Source organism: Arachis duranensis, chromosome 4 (assembly GCF_000817695.3).
Source record: "Arachis duranensis cultivar V14167 chromosome 4, aradu.V14167.gnm2.J7QH, whole genome shotgun sequence".
NCBI classification, from domain to species: Eukaryota; Viridiplantae; Streptophyta; class Magnoliopsida; order Fabales; family Fabaceae; genus Arachis; species Arachis duranensis.
In genome coordinates, this window is record NC_029775.3 from 13,930,230 (window position 1) to 13,945,038 (window position 14,809).

The 14,809-nt window shown below is 33.7% G+C and overlaps 1 protein-coding gene across 2 annotated transcripts; it reads left to right on the forward strand.

Moving 5' to 3' along the window:
• The first annotated feature begins 10,651 nt into the window (after positions 1–10,651).
• Positions 10,652–13,577, forward strand: LOC107483500 (uncharacterized). 2 transcript variants are annotated; one of them, XM_021140130.2, is made up of 6 exons: positions 10,652–10,837; positions 11,009–11,041; positions 11,276–11,335; positions 13,113–13,175; positions 13,264–13,311; positions 13,451–13,577. In XM_021140130.2, exons 1-6 carry the CDS (start codon positions 10,706–10,708, stop codon positions 13,532–13,534), a joined length of 420 nt encoding a protein of 139 aa, XP_020995789.1. In that variant the 5' UTR covers positions 10,652–10,705; the 3' UTR covers positions 13,535–13,577. The 2 variants fall into 2 exon arrangements, with proteins under 2 accessions (XP_020995789.1, XP_015959603.1); XM_016104117.3 differs by lacking the exon at positions 11,009–11,041 and having other exon boundaries at positions 10,674–10,837.
• Positions 13,578–14,809: the final 1,232 nt, after the last annotated feature.

Here is a 14,809-nt window from a genome sequence, read left to right on the forward strand (position 1 = left end):
CAGTTACATTCTTAACTCTTAAGTAATTATTATTTTTATAAATTTTAATAAATTCCATTCACATACATGAAGTAAAATTAGATAGCCAATTAAGTTTTTTTGTAATCAACACTTTCGTGTGTGTCTGTTTGTGTGCATTTTCCTTATATTATTACTATATATATAAAATATGAAATCTTCATCTTTAATTTGTTGTGAATTTTTCTTATTAATAATGTAATGATTAATTTTAGAAAAATCAATAAAAGGAATGTATTTAGCTGTACAATATCATTTTAACTTATGTTTGTATTGTCTTATAATTTTATTATCAAATTGAAAAAGTGAGTGCATCAAAAAACGAGTGTCCCCCCAAATTTACCCATTCCCTCCCCAAATTTCCCCATTCCCTCCTCATCATCTTCGAAGTTCCTAAGTTAGGGTTAAAAGAAATAAGAGAACCACCAATGCACTTCGAAGTCCCTAATCAACCATCTCAATTCTCAGATCTCTTCCCTCCATTTCCAGTAAGCTTTCTCTCTCTCTGTCTTTTTTATCTCTCTAACTTCTTGGCTGAGTTTTCTTTGCGCTCCTAAATGCTTACTTTAATTTCTCGTTAGTTCTTTCTAAATTGCCCTTATTCGCTTCTTGTTTGTTTCCTTCAACTGTTGCTCCTCTTATTATGATCTATAATATAAGATAATCTATTTTTTATTTATTTGTTAGTCTTTTCTGTTGGGAAAAATTATGTATTTTGGATTTTAGCTTTCTTTATTGGGGTTTCCTTTTTGGACTATGCTAGTGCTGTTGCAACATTGATGTTTAATAGTCCCAAGTTATTCTTACTTACCCTTCCCTGTTGAAGTGATACTATTTTAGGGTTAAGCTGGGAGTTTTTTATATTAAATCGTTGCTGCTTTCTGTGATGTAGAGAAAATAAATTGACTCTATTTTGGGGTTTTGCATACTGGATTTGATGTGCATGGTAAGATGTTTGAAGAGTCAATGCACGTCCATTAGAAGCCGCCGATCCTCTCTTCATAAACACACAAATCCATCGCTCCTCTCTTCTTCTCAAATCGAGCCACAAATCGAGTAGCTGCTGCATGCGTCCTATAGCCACCGCAGCGATGGGTTCGACCACCACAGCCCCCATCGCTCCTCTCTTCTTCTCTGAGGACCATAGTCTATAGAAGCCACGATTGGAGCAGCTGCTGCGTCCTGTAGCCACCGCAGCGACGGGTTCGACCAACACAGCCCCCACTGCGTCGTTGTCGTCGCCGAGCTCGGCTTCTCTGTGTTCGCCGGTGTCGCCTCCTCTACGGTCGCCGTTGCTCGCCTTCCTCCTCACCATCGGTAAGTAATACTTTGTTCACAAATTTTGTACCCATTTCCTCGGCGTTTGCTTGCTGGTTTAGGGTTTAGAAGTTGATTTTCTGATTAGCTGGATTAGCTTAGGTTATTGTTAGAAATTTGTTAGTAATTCATTTGCTGAGTAGCTGGATTTTCTGAGGTTATTGTTTGCTGGAATAGATTTATTTATTTTTTCTTATTTTCTCTTCATAATTTTTTTGCTTGTCTCCCATTACATTCATGCTTGTCTCCCATTACATTCTCCTTTTAAATGTGGCTGGTTTTTATAGTTTTAGTATATAAGTTTTCTAATTTGCTAATTTAATATTTTATTGTTTTTTTGTAGCGTGCAAAGAAGGAGGACAATGAAGATCCATCACAATCTGAGATGTTTGTTGTAACTCGTACGAGCAAAAAAGGAGAGGCTGATTCGGGAACACAAGAGACAATTGTTAGTTTTCTGGTCTCTTAGAAAAGTACACCAAACAAGAAATGTGTTAGCTATTTTTATTTATTCTAAAGCTGTATGTTGGGTGCATGCATTTATTTTGATCCTATTTGTGTGTAATAGGAACATCTTCAAAATTTGAAAGAAGCAGGATACAATGATGATGAAGCAGTTCAAACAGTTTTTGGAAAGGAGAGACATGGAAGAGTTCGTTTCTATGGTCGATCAGTCACAAAATCCTCTCTTAAAAAGGATAAGGAAATCCGACAAATGCAGCAACAACATAATGAAGTGGTTTCAACTATGGAGAAAAATCAAAATAACTTAACTTCCAAGTTGGATGGTTTAACAAACTTGATTAAGACGTTGTTGCAACAAGTCAATCCTGGTATGAGTGCAGAACAAGTGCAAGTAATGATAGAAGCTGCCCAACAATCTCCGCCTGATGCGAGTAGTGCACCAAATGATGCGCGGCATAGCATTCAACCTTCACTTAGATCGAACCATGTATCAAAGGATATGGGAGTAAGTACTATTCAAAATTTGTAGTTAAATTAATAATGTACTTTTGGTAAATGATATATCATGAATTTCATTGTTTTATTTTTGTGCTAAGCTGGTTTATATGATGCTGCTGCATAGTATTATTGCTGCCTTATTCTTGTGTAGGTTGCTGCTGGAATGAAAAAATTCTGAATTATTTGTGCAGTAGTGAATTTCTGAGTGTTAGCTATCAATAGCATTCTTGCAATAGCTGCTGTTTGAAGTGAATGATGATTGTGAATAATTCTTGAGTGTTTCCCTTCTTTTGCTGCATATGTATTGCATCATCAAAACCATTTTTTCTAAATATCTAAGATGTTTATTTCTTTTACGTGCAGGAAGACATGATGTGATGAAGAAAATATGTTCCATACAAATATCACATGGGATGGGTCTTACAATGACCTTAATTACTTATGTAAATGTAATATTTTGATGTGTTATGTACTTTTTGAGGTATTACATGTAATTGGAAAATTTTCACACTATTTGGATTTGTGTTGTTTAGACTAAAGATTAAACATATCTATCTTATAATGAAACTTTTATGATTTAGATTTCTTTAATTTCTTATTTTTAGATTTATTTTGTGATTATTATCATTTTGGGATGTGATTATAATTTAAAAAAATTGAATCTCATAAACAACAGGCTATAGTCACCGTTTTAAAAAACTGGGAGGGGTGACCATAGAGGCTATAGCCACGGTGAAAAACCGTGACAATAGATAGGGATAAGACGCTATGGCCACGGTGAAAATCCGTGACCATAGCCCTATGGCCATGGTAAAAAACCGTGACCATAGATAGGCTATGGTCACGGTTTTAAAGAGGGGTAACCATAGAGGCTATGGCCACGGTGAAAACCGTGACCATAGATAGGGCTATGGTCACGGTTTTAAAGAGGGGTGACCATAGAGGCTATGGCCACGGTGAAAAACCGTGACTATAGACAGGGCTATGGTCACGGTTTTACGAGGGGTGACCATAGAGGCTATGGCCACGGTGAAAAACCGTGACCATAGACAGGGCTATGGTCACGGTTTTACGAGGGGTGACCATAGAGGCTATGGCCACGGTGAAAAACCGTGACCATAGACAGGGCTATGGTCACGGTTTTACGTGGGGTGACCATAGAGGCTATGGCCACGGTGAAAAACCGTGACCATAGACAGGGCTATGGTCACGGTTTTACGTGGGGTGACCATAGAGGCTATGGCCACGGTGAAAAACCGTGACCATAGACAGGGCTATGGTCACGGTTTTAAGTGGGGTGACCATAGAGTCTATGGCCACGGTAAAAACCGTGACCATAGGTAGGGCTATGGTCACGGTTTTTTACCGTGACCATAGATTAACCTATGGTCACGGTAAAAAAACGTGGCCTAAAGTGTCAGATTTTAAAAATTAAAACCGTGACCATAAAAACCGTGACCATAGATAAAAAAACCGTGACCATAGACCTATGGCCACGAGAGAATAGGCCACGGTAAAAAACCGTGACCATAGGTCCAAAACCGTGACCATAGATCTATGGTCACCCTTTTCACTAGCTATGGTCACGGTTTTTTACCGTGACCATAGGCCTTTTTTTTTTGTAGTGAATTAAGGATAGAAAATCAAGAAAGCAATTAAATGACTAGAATTAAAGGTAAGCAGTAAATCACAAGAATTAAAGAAAAACTATTAAATAACGTGAATTACAAGTAAGCAAGTAAACAACTGAGAATAGTGATATGAATTAAAGTATTAAGGGTTGAAGATATTGGAGGTTGTCGGCTCCCTCCTTGGTGCTCTTCTTCAAGTTGGGCTCAATATAACCCTCTCCATGCTTCTAGCAGTGATTGGCTTGGCTATTTTCACCCAGGTGGTATTTCCATCTTCAAAAACCACCTCTGCTTGTTCACAAAGACGATAGATGAGACTTGGATATCCAAGCTTTGTGTTTAGAAAAGTGCTCTCTACTATGCGTTAGAGGTTTTTAGGGATAATGTTTTCTATGTTCATCACCTTTCCTATCATAATACCTTTGACCATGATGTCCATCTCTCTAATCACCTCAGAATTGTTAGAAGTGGGTAAGATTGATCTCCTCACAATTTTAAATCATCCTCTTGTTACTGGTATTAGATCACCTCTCTTCAATTGATTTATAACTCCATTGGCATCATAGATCCATTCAACCCTAAGTATGCAAATGTCACTTATAATTTTCTCATACATCGGATAAGTACTTATTCGCATTTCATAGATTGTCTATGAGGACGAGGAAAGGAGTGCTCTTAACTTGAGGCTCTTCGAATGGCATTTGGCCCGAAATTCACTAGTGTTCCCCTTACAAAGCTCATGTAAAAGGGCTACTCTCCTTGATCATTTTTAGTAGCATTCGCATAGAATTTTTGAACTTGAACAAGACTCACATAGGTGGGTGGATCACGCAGGAGCTTCCATCCTTTTCTCTGAATTTTTCTTCGAATTGTTGAGTAGGTGTCTTTTTTAAGTTTAAATCCTGTTTCCGGTATTTCTCCCTTATTTGACATCCACCCAAAAAATTAGAGTTCATAGAATTATGATTTAAATCTTGTCTCATCATATTGAAAGTTTACTCTCACGTTGCTTTTTTTTTTCTCTTCCTGGATAAAGAAGCATGAGACTTTGGTACCATTGAATATTATGTAAAGAGTGAAATGGCTACCTCACTCTTCTAACGTATTGCATGCTTTAATTGATGAGAAATGAGAAGCTCAAAGGTGTTATTGCCATGCACGCTTCAATTGATGAGAAATGAGAAGCTCGAAGGCGTATTATTTCTGTACACACTTCTTTTTACTAGTGTGTCACATGTTTCTTTGTCCCTTGGTTCATTATTTCTTTGGCGTGTATGATCCGGTAAGGCCATAAGGCACTAGAATTTCTCTTTAAGCAAGAAGGTACATAGACATTAATTGCACCCACTTCTATCTTCTGAGACGCAACCATTTGAATGGGTGCATCGCTACACCTTTCAGAGCCCCTAGAATCAGATAGTCGGGGGACTTATGATCTATTTCCTAATAAAAATATCATCAAAGGCGAACGAACAAACAGACTAAGTCCAAAGAGAAGTCAAGACAGATTTGGATGGTGGCATTTCACACGCCTTGTGTTAGTGAGAATTGGTTCCTCCAGGAAATGAATCAAAGCTCGAAGGCGTGTGTGCCATACACGCTTCACGAAGTTAGCGTGTTGCATGCTTTGTTGACTTCATTCCTTGAAGATTGAAGGCGTGTCTCAGAGAAATGCTTCTTTGGCTTTAAAGTGGACCTTGGGTGGCTTGTGTTTTTGCTTTTCTTTCTTTTTTGACACTTTCCTATAATGATCATTAAATTAAGGTACTCAAAGCACAATTCAAGTAATAATAAAATATTTCATTATTAACCAAGATTCATGGATTCTCTACATGCAATAACAAAGGAAAATTAACTATAGAACACTTCATTATTAAGCAAGATTCATGGTTATTCTATATGAAATATAACTAAAAAAAAGTAACTTTAATGTACATGCATAACATGTTTCATACATGGTAGAGTGAGAGCATGACTGACCATTAGTCTCAGCTTTGATCGAGAGATGGCGACTTGAGTCCCATACATTTCACCTGCCATGTAGGGAGATGACTATCACCCTGCATGACGTGACATACCAATTGGGACTCAATATTGATGGAGATCCAGTCAGTGGATGCATCGGTGGATGGGAGTAGTTCCATCAGGGACGATTTATTGAGGACTTGTGTCAATAGTTACTAGGTGTTATTCTGGGCCCCGATGATAGACAGTCACAGACCAAGTGAACTATCAAATTTACTTAGTTTTGGAATACTATTTGCAAGGAGTTGGAAGAGCATCTGATGGAGGAGCGCCTGCTACGTACACCAGGGGATATATCATAAAGATGGTCGAGAGCATTCTGTTTTCGGATGCCTCTGACTCTCGGGTGCACATTAGGTAGTTGCCTCTATTAGAGGACCTTAATAGATGTGGGAGGTTATCATGGGACTTAGCAGTGTTGGCGTTGCTTTATCGCCAAATGTGTTGGTCCACGGACTATCGTCAACGAAACTTGGGTGGATGTAGTAGTTTGCATCTATCTTGGGCATATCAATTATATACCACTGGTGTGGCCGGAGGGATATGTCACGCATCGATTTCCCCTAGTTGAAAGGTATTATTAATTTTTTGCATCTTTTTCGTAAGTTACTTAAATAGTTTTGTGGTGTCTAAATATTTGTGATGTTATAGGTGGGCGAGGTTGTAGCTAGATAATGACAGAGGTGACAACATGTTTCAACATCATAGGCGTCTCCTCAATGGACTCGGCATCCTTAACGTAAGTGATAAACATTTAAGCATTATAATTGTATATTAGATAACTTTTGAATTTCTATATGATACTTCTTGAGTTGTGTGCACAGGTTGACTGGATGCCTTATGCTGACCCAGAACTGCAGCCTCTAGTTCCATAGGGAATAGCTGAGGCTGAAGCCTCTGCTGCGGTAGTATGTCTGCTCTCGTGCTTTACCATCATCGAGTGGCATCAGGTTGACCGTGTCGTGCGTTAGTTTGGTGACCTCCAACACATTCCAACTAGGCCACTGAATATCGATGAGATGCATGGGTACGATGGGTGGTTCGTCCGAGGCGAGTGTTACCATGAGTTCTTGGGAGGCTAGCATGAGATGTGACATGCTGCCTCAGATACGAAAGAAAAGATGACCAAGCCTCCTTCGTCTCACCATCGACAACAGCAAATACAAAAGGCTATATGTTTGAATTGCCATCTTGAGCAATGGCCATCAGTAACGTGCCTACATATTTACCATACAAGTGTGTGTTATCAATAGAAATAAGTAGTTTGTAATGCTTGAAATTCTCAACACATGGAGAAAATGTCTAGAATACCCAATGAAACATGACAATATTAGCTACAGCAGGCCAAGGTTGTGTTACAAGTTAAAATCAAGTATCTTCATAACCCCAGATGTTATAATATATATGTGGTGACTACATTAAGCATACATAACTAAAGACAATGTATTGAATTATACGAGGTAAGTACATCCGCACAGCGAATAACTAATGAGGAGGATCGTTGTATGACTCTTCTTAGTCTCTGTATATCCTAACAATGACTTTCTGCTTTGCAAGTCAAATTTTTCTGTAGGATGCTTTATAACCGAAGTGATTCTCCATGCCTTCTTGCAGAACCCTTATGCTGGTGGTTGGATTTGTTTTGACTATTGTGAATATGTGCTGCACAATCACCTTCGAATCTAACCTTCGATGGTCTTGGCCCACCGATGTTTGCATGCAAGTGCAAGGACCGTTGTATCTTCTCACCTCCCATTTTTCATGTTTTCGGCAATAAGATATACGTATGTTCCATCGACAACCAGACCAAACTGGGTACATTGTATATGGTACTTTAACTGGTCACTCTTTAATATTTTACACTCCACAGCCCTTCTAATGTTGTATGTCTTAACTACCAAGATGACTTCCTCCTTATTTTTAAATTGTTGTCCAATCTCAAACTCATTTGTGGGATTTTTATCACGGCCTCCATAACTAAATAAACAATCTAAAGTCATTGCTTTGAGATTTAAAGTGAAAAGTGATCCGACCGGTCATATGATCGAGAAATGGCAGGCTGTGTCACTGCGATTTGTAGGTCACCGTAGTAGTTCATCTCTTCCTCTTTCTCACCTTCATAAGGAAATTCCGTTGGTTCAGCCTCAACATTTTCACCGTCATCGGGTCCCTGATAACAGAACCCTTATGACTTTCAACATAAGATTGCATCGTATCATCATTAGAATATTCAACATTTGACCCCTCTTGTCTACCTTCAGGTGGCATATTTAGTTCAACCATCGCCCTTCTAATATTTCTTCTGACTGCTTCACTTAAAGGAGAATCGTCAACAGTATCTGCAGATGATCCTCGTCCACTGAACTCAACTAGAAAAACAAATAATTCTAACAGATGGATATTTGTCCAACAGTTGTGCCATACCTTTATAAGACATATGTCCTCATCATCGCATAACCAATACCTAATTCAAAAAATACAAAATATTCTTAAATCCTAAACTCTAATAAAAATAACACAAAAATAACAATCACAACTATAATATATAATATTCTTTTTGTAAAATAAAATGTTATCTACTTCGGACGGATATATGTAGTAAAATTTTTCACTCTTTTCGTGTGTTGTTGGCCAATGGAATGTAATATCAAATTCTTCAATGCTGTTAGACTGATGACTTCAGGTACCACGTATGCAATTACTGGTTGACCAGATCTAAACACGATAGAACCTTCTTTATCATACATAATGAATGGATAACAATAGAATTTCAGACATTATAGAGAGCAAATTAAAAGATCAATATCAAAAAAAAGAATGAACTATTAATATTGAGTTTCGTTTTAAACCAACCTGAATATTTATGGAGGATTCGGCTCAAAGTTCGCCGGAGAATTCAATAAACTTCATATATATAATACTTGAAGTTCACTGGAGATACACCGAACTCTATTAAAATAACAAGGTTCATCGGAGCTACGACGACTTTATCCAAAATGCCAAAACAAAAAATTGGATTCCAAAAATAAAGTCTCAATAATTCTTTCCGAAAAATAAATAATTTTTTTTATTTTATAATAAAAAAATAATTATATATTTTTTCTCGATCGTTACAATTATTTTTTATTTAAAATTAAAAATATACATAAAATATTTCTTTTTAAGTAAATTTAACACCCCCTGATCTAAGATGAGGTTCAATAAAGCTTTTTTAGTAGTAGTTAAAGAATGAAAAGACCCTTACCAAAAAAAAGTGTGCGCCCATGATCATGATTTAATCAATTATTGTTAATTATTTTATAAATAATTTTAATCCAAATTGTTCTTAAACCCAGATTTATTTTGAGTGAAATTCACACTTTAATTAGAGATATAGATAAAATTGGACAATTTATATAAATAAATTATTACACTTTTAAAATTATGTAATTACATTGTTTCCAAAATGAAGACATAAATACATTGTTTTATATATCTATATAAATCGTTACTGTCAGTAACGATTTATGACCAACCCAAACAAATAGAAACCGCGACAGGCTCTAGCAGTTTCTGTGCTGCCACATTTGCACGTAATTTACGGTTGATAGCAGCAGATTCTATGTATACATAAATCGCTACTGCCAGTAAACTGCTATTATCAATAGCAATTTATATAGATATATAAAATAATATATTTGTGTCTTCATTTTGAAAACAATATAATTACATAATTTTAAAGGTGTAACAATTTATTTATGTCAATTACCCATAAAATTTAACATATCTCATATTTAATATGCAAATAATATTTTATTATTTTTTATATGGCAAGTCATTTGCCTCTAAATAGATTATTGATGACAAAAAGATTAGTTATCGCACTTGCTACATTGTTGGAAAACCAAATAATGAATTTTGACCATGACAAATCATAGATACTCTACAACTAAATATGTAAGATTTATTTAGTAATTAAAATCCGATAAAAATCTCTTAATTTGAGAACTTGAAAAATTATATTAGAAATAAAAAAATTTAAAATCATTATCCTCTAAATTATAAAATTTCTGAAAAGTAAATTTTCCAAAATCTTTCCATCCTCCTTAAAATCTTTATAAATCTTAAATCTTAAACTCGAAAACACACCTTAAAAATAAACGACAAAATCCAAAGATATTTGTGAATGATCATTTTGCACATGATAACCAAAGATTTGAATATTGAAGAACACAATAAATATATAAATATCATTAATCAATATTTATAAATGTAGAATATATATAGGAAGCAATGCATAGGGTTGGAGGGTGTCGGTAGTGTGCATGATTGGCACGTGAGAAAATTGTACAATAGGGGGTATGAGTCTATTAGATGGACCAATTGATTGTGATACCCTAACGTCTCAAACTACATCATCCAATAGCAACACACCTCTTACCACTTCTTTATTTTCCACCTTTGATTTTTCTTTCATTTTTTTCCCTTAAAATAATAACACTAGAATAATAGTTTTATGGAATCTGGTCATAATTTATTGTCCCTTTCCTACTTTAGTGGAATATTAAGAGAAAAGAAAAATCCAAATTAAGAGAGAATTATATGGTAAGTAGCCATTACAAAACCGCCACCATATCATCATCATGAAAAGTGTCATGGGATTGGATCCTTGATATATAGGATTCGAATTTAAATGCTTATTTATTATTTATTTATTTAAATCCTTCTTTGTTAGGCTCCCCACTCTTGCCATATAAATGTGATATCTTGGCATGTGTTGTGGATGCAGATTCTTATCTAACCCTCTCACTCAAACTCCTCTATCTTCTAAAGTTTTAGTTACCTTATTGTCTTTTATTTTTTTTTCTTTTTCTTTTCTCCTTCTTCCTTGCTCTTATCACAAGGTAATTATGTCTCAAATATGGTTCCCTTTATGCCTATTCTCTTTTCTTTTGTTATTTTCCTTTCCCCTTTATGCCTATTCTTTTTTCTACCTTTTTATCTTTTGTGTGTGTTTTTTCACTTTTCACTTGTCCTATTTATTTGGGTATGCCCATTAACCATTTACTTTGCAGCAACAATTATTCTTTGCTTCATTGTTAGAGCGAGTGAGTTTTGATCTATATCTCTTCTTTAATTTCTTTCTTTCTTCCTTTGAGTTTTCTTTTTCCTCTGTTTCTCCTTTTTTTTTTCTTGTTAAGTCGATAATAATAGTCTTCAACAATTTGCACTCAATTTTCTTCGGTTAATTGCATTTCATGGATTAATGTTGAAGCATTAGTTTTATTATTAATATTAATTATTTATGGTGTGATGATGAATTAATTGGTTTTGTTGAACAGGTAAAAGGAGATATGGCAGATTGCAATAGAGAAGACTATTTTGCTGCGGCAGAAGTTGAGGTAACCTTACCTAACTTTCCCAACATTTACTTCTTCTTCTTCTTTCTTTAATTTAATATATTTTCAAGAAAATTATATTGTATTTAGATATTTTGGATTAAAAATAATATACTATATTTAGAAATAGGAAATTCTTAATTATATTTGAATTTCATGCTGCTGACAATAATTATTTTTTTTTCAAATTAAATGAGAACTATTAAATATTAATCACAGTTCACAACATTTACAAATGCTATTTAAGTTTACTCAATTTTATATAGCCAAAGCCAACGACTCAATAACTACTAATTTCTATACAAATTTTTTTATTAAAAAAAAATCTTTCCTTCGTTCCAAATTTTCTTCTATCTACATATTTAAAGAGTGTAATTTGTGGTTAATTAGTAGTTGGCATTTCAGTAAATAGCAATATTGCACAACATTATTTTACTAAAATGATGATGATTTATGTTTGTATATATGATGTAAACGTGGCATTGCAAAATGCATATAATTTGCAAAGGGGTCATAAATCATAATAACAAGTCCCCAATAATTTTAGCAAAGGAGTGGGGAATGAAACGGGACACCAAAATCTAGGTGTCTATATGTGATTGAATGACATGAGTCCACGTGTCAATCTCTTATTGGATATATCGTTACATTGTTGTACTCGTATGGTACTATATTTTTTTCCATCATGGTTATGGTACCATGTACTTTAGTTGTGTGAATCATTTTGGTATAAGTTGCATTGTTTCGAGTTTTCATTGGATGTCTAATTTCACAACAAACTGGGAAATCAACATAGAATACTATCCGCTATGTACTTTTCTTCTTCACTTTTTATATACGTGGAAAATAAAAAATATATAAAAATGAGTGTCTTCTATTATTTTTAAAAATACACATGAAATTGAGGGAGATCAATTTAATCTAGCGTGAAGATATTTTTTGGAGTACAAAATAAAATTGTCGGTTACAAGATTTTAATAAGGGATCCATGTGACGATATTTTTTACAAAATTCCTTAAAAAAAAAAAAACAAAGCCTAAATGGTCGTTGGGCTGTCAAGCAATTCATGTGACGAACATCTTTTCCTTCGAAACATGAGGTTCCCATGGCTAACACTGATTCATCTTTTTTTGAAAAAAAATAAAAAAAGGGAATGAAATTAATGTCTTCTCGAATATTCTCTCAATCCCTCTCTTTATTCAATTATTATCCACTCAATTGGGTTTATCCTTTTTTATCCTTTGCATTAAGACTTCTTTTGAGTTAGGTTTCGGTTAGGTTGGACATAGAATTATAGTCAAATGAAGCAATTAAGCATCCCATGAAGTCTATTTGGTTGTTATGTTGGGTTGTTTATGTAGACCAATTTTTTGTGTAAGGAAAAATTACCATTATATCAAGGCCAAGTCTTATTAATTAGTTGAATTAAATATGTAATTAGAAGTCTTTGTTTTATAACCAGTTTAAGTTGGTCAAATAATTAATTTATTTGTTCGTAATAAATATTTTTGTTTTATTTTTTATTTTTATATTGGATTTAAATTTCAATTCATTATAATTGAAAATTTAAATGCATAACACAGTTAATTTATAATTGAATAAAAAAAATTCCTCATTGAAGACAAATTTGTTTGGTGGTTGGTGAGAAATATGACCCTACAATTAAAAGTAACTAGTGAGCATCTGTTAGTTTTTCTAACTATAATGTGAAAATTTAACCTCACTGTAATTTTTTGTTTATTTCAATAATTAAAAATAAAAAAATATATAATAATATCAGTCACCTACCGGAGGAAAGAAGTATGGTGGGCTTGTTCCAAAGAAGAAGCCTTTGATATCCAGAGTAAGCCCATTCTAGATACCATACTTTTCATACCAATTTTTTTTTTATATTTTAATATATTTTTTATTTTTTTGTGTTTATATAAAAGGATCATGAAAGGGCATTCTTTGATTCAGCAGACTGGGCATTATGCAAGGTACTATATAGTCTATATATTTATATTTATTTTAATTGAAGTAATAAATAAAAATAGTAAGATGTTAATAATTATTATAAAGATCATATGTAATATTTTTTTCTTTTGTAATAATTATAATTTGTTTGTATCTGAGCAGCAAGGAGCTGGAGCCAATAATCAACAAAATACAGCAGCCGTAGAAACCCTTCGACCAAAACTACAGGTAAACTTTTTGTTTTAGTTTTATAATAACAATTCATAATTAGAGTTTACAAAAATAAATCATGATTTATTTGTCCTCTGCTTGTTAGAAAAACATCACAGCTACAAAGTGTCAGTCAATTATTGCATGTTTTGGACAAGCAAATAAATTTGAATTTTTAACAAAAATAATTTGTTGATGTTGTTGGAGATAATTTCGTGAGTTATTATTTGAACAATTTTTTAATTTAATTATAGCATGCATGCTACTCTCACTTCTATTATTGTAATAATAATAATAATAATAATTCCAAATCTCAATTTTTGTATGTAGGGAGAATAGATTCATTCTTTGATAAGTGGAACAAGAAGCTAAGGGATTTGGTGAATGAGTTTCACTACTCCTTCTTACACATGAACCTCTTCATGATGTATATTACTAAGATTGGCTTAATTATATGCTTTCAATTATTTAGCAGTTCAATAAAATGTTTATTTCAATGATCATATATATAAAGACCGAAAGGAGTGATGAAAATTGGGGGATAGTGTGGATCAGATTGGAGGGATGGAATCTCATTCTCATCACATGATAGCATGCTCCCATAAAGAATATCACAGGATATACCAATTATTATTACAATGAGAGTAACTAGAATGTATTTCAAAAGAGAAATGGAATCAACAATTTGGTTTCAAAGGAAAATTCCGTCGAAAATGCAAAAATTATTTAGCTTTCTCCACTTTGTTTGGCCAAGGATTAAAACAATAAATTTAGTATTGATATACCGTATTTCTAAAATAGTTTTATATATCTATTTAATTACGTATTAATTATCTATTTTTATATTAATCACATAAATAGTTATTTAAAATAAAAATAACAAATATGATTAAACAATTATATAAAAAATATAATAGATAGGAATGTAATAATTAATAAAGGTTTAGTATAAATTTTTAGTTTCTCCTTCTTGCTACACAAGGCAGAATAAAATAATCTAATTTAAAGTATTCAAATGTCAAGAAAATGCTTCAGAGTCAATAATCTATTGTTTGTGGATGATTTAATCCTATTTTACAAAGCTTTTACGGACTCGAGCGAGAATATTTTAGAAGTCTTACATACATACGAGGATTTTAGCAGACAAAAAGTGAATCTCAACAAATTCTCAGTCTTTTTTAGTCGTAATACTCCGAATTTATTCAGAAATGAATGGACAGCGGCATTAAATATTAACCACATTGGGGCTACAGACAAATATTTTGGCCTTCTTTCTATTGTTAATAAATCTACAAAAGCTACCTTCAGCCT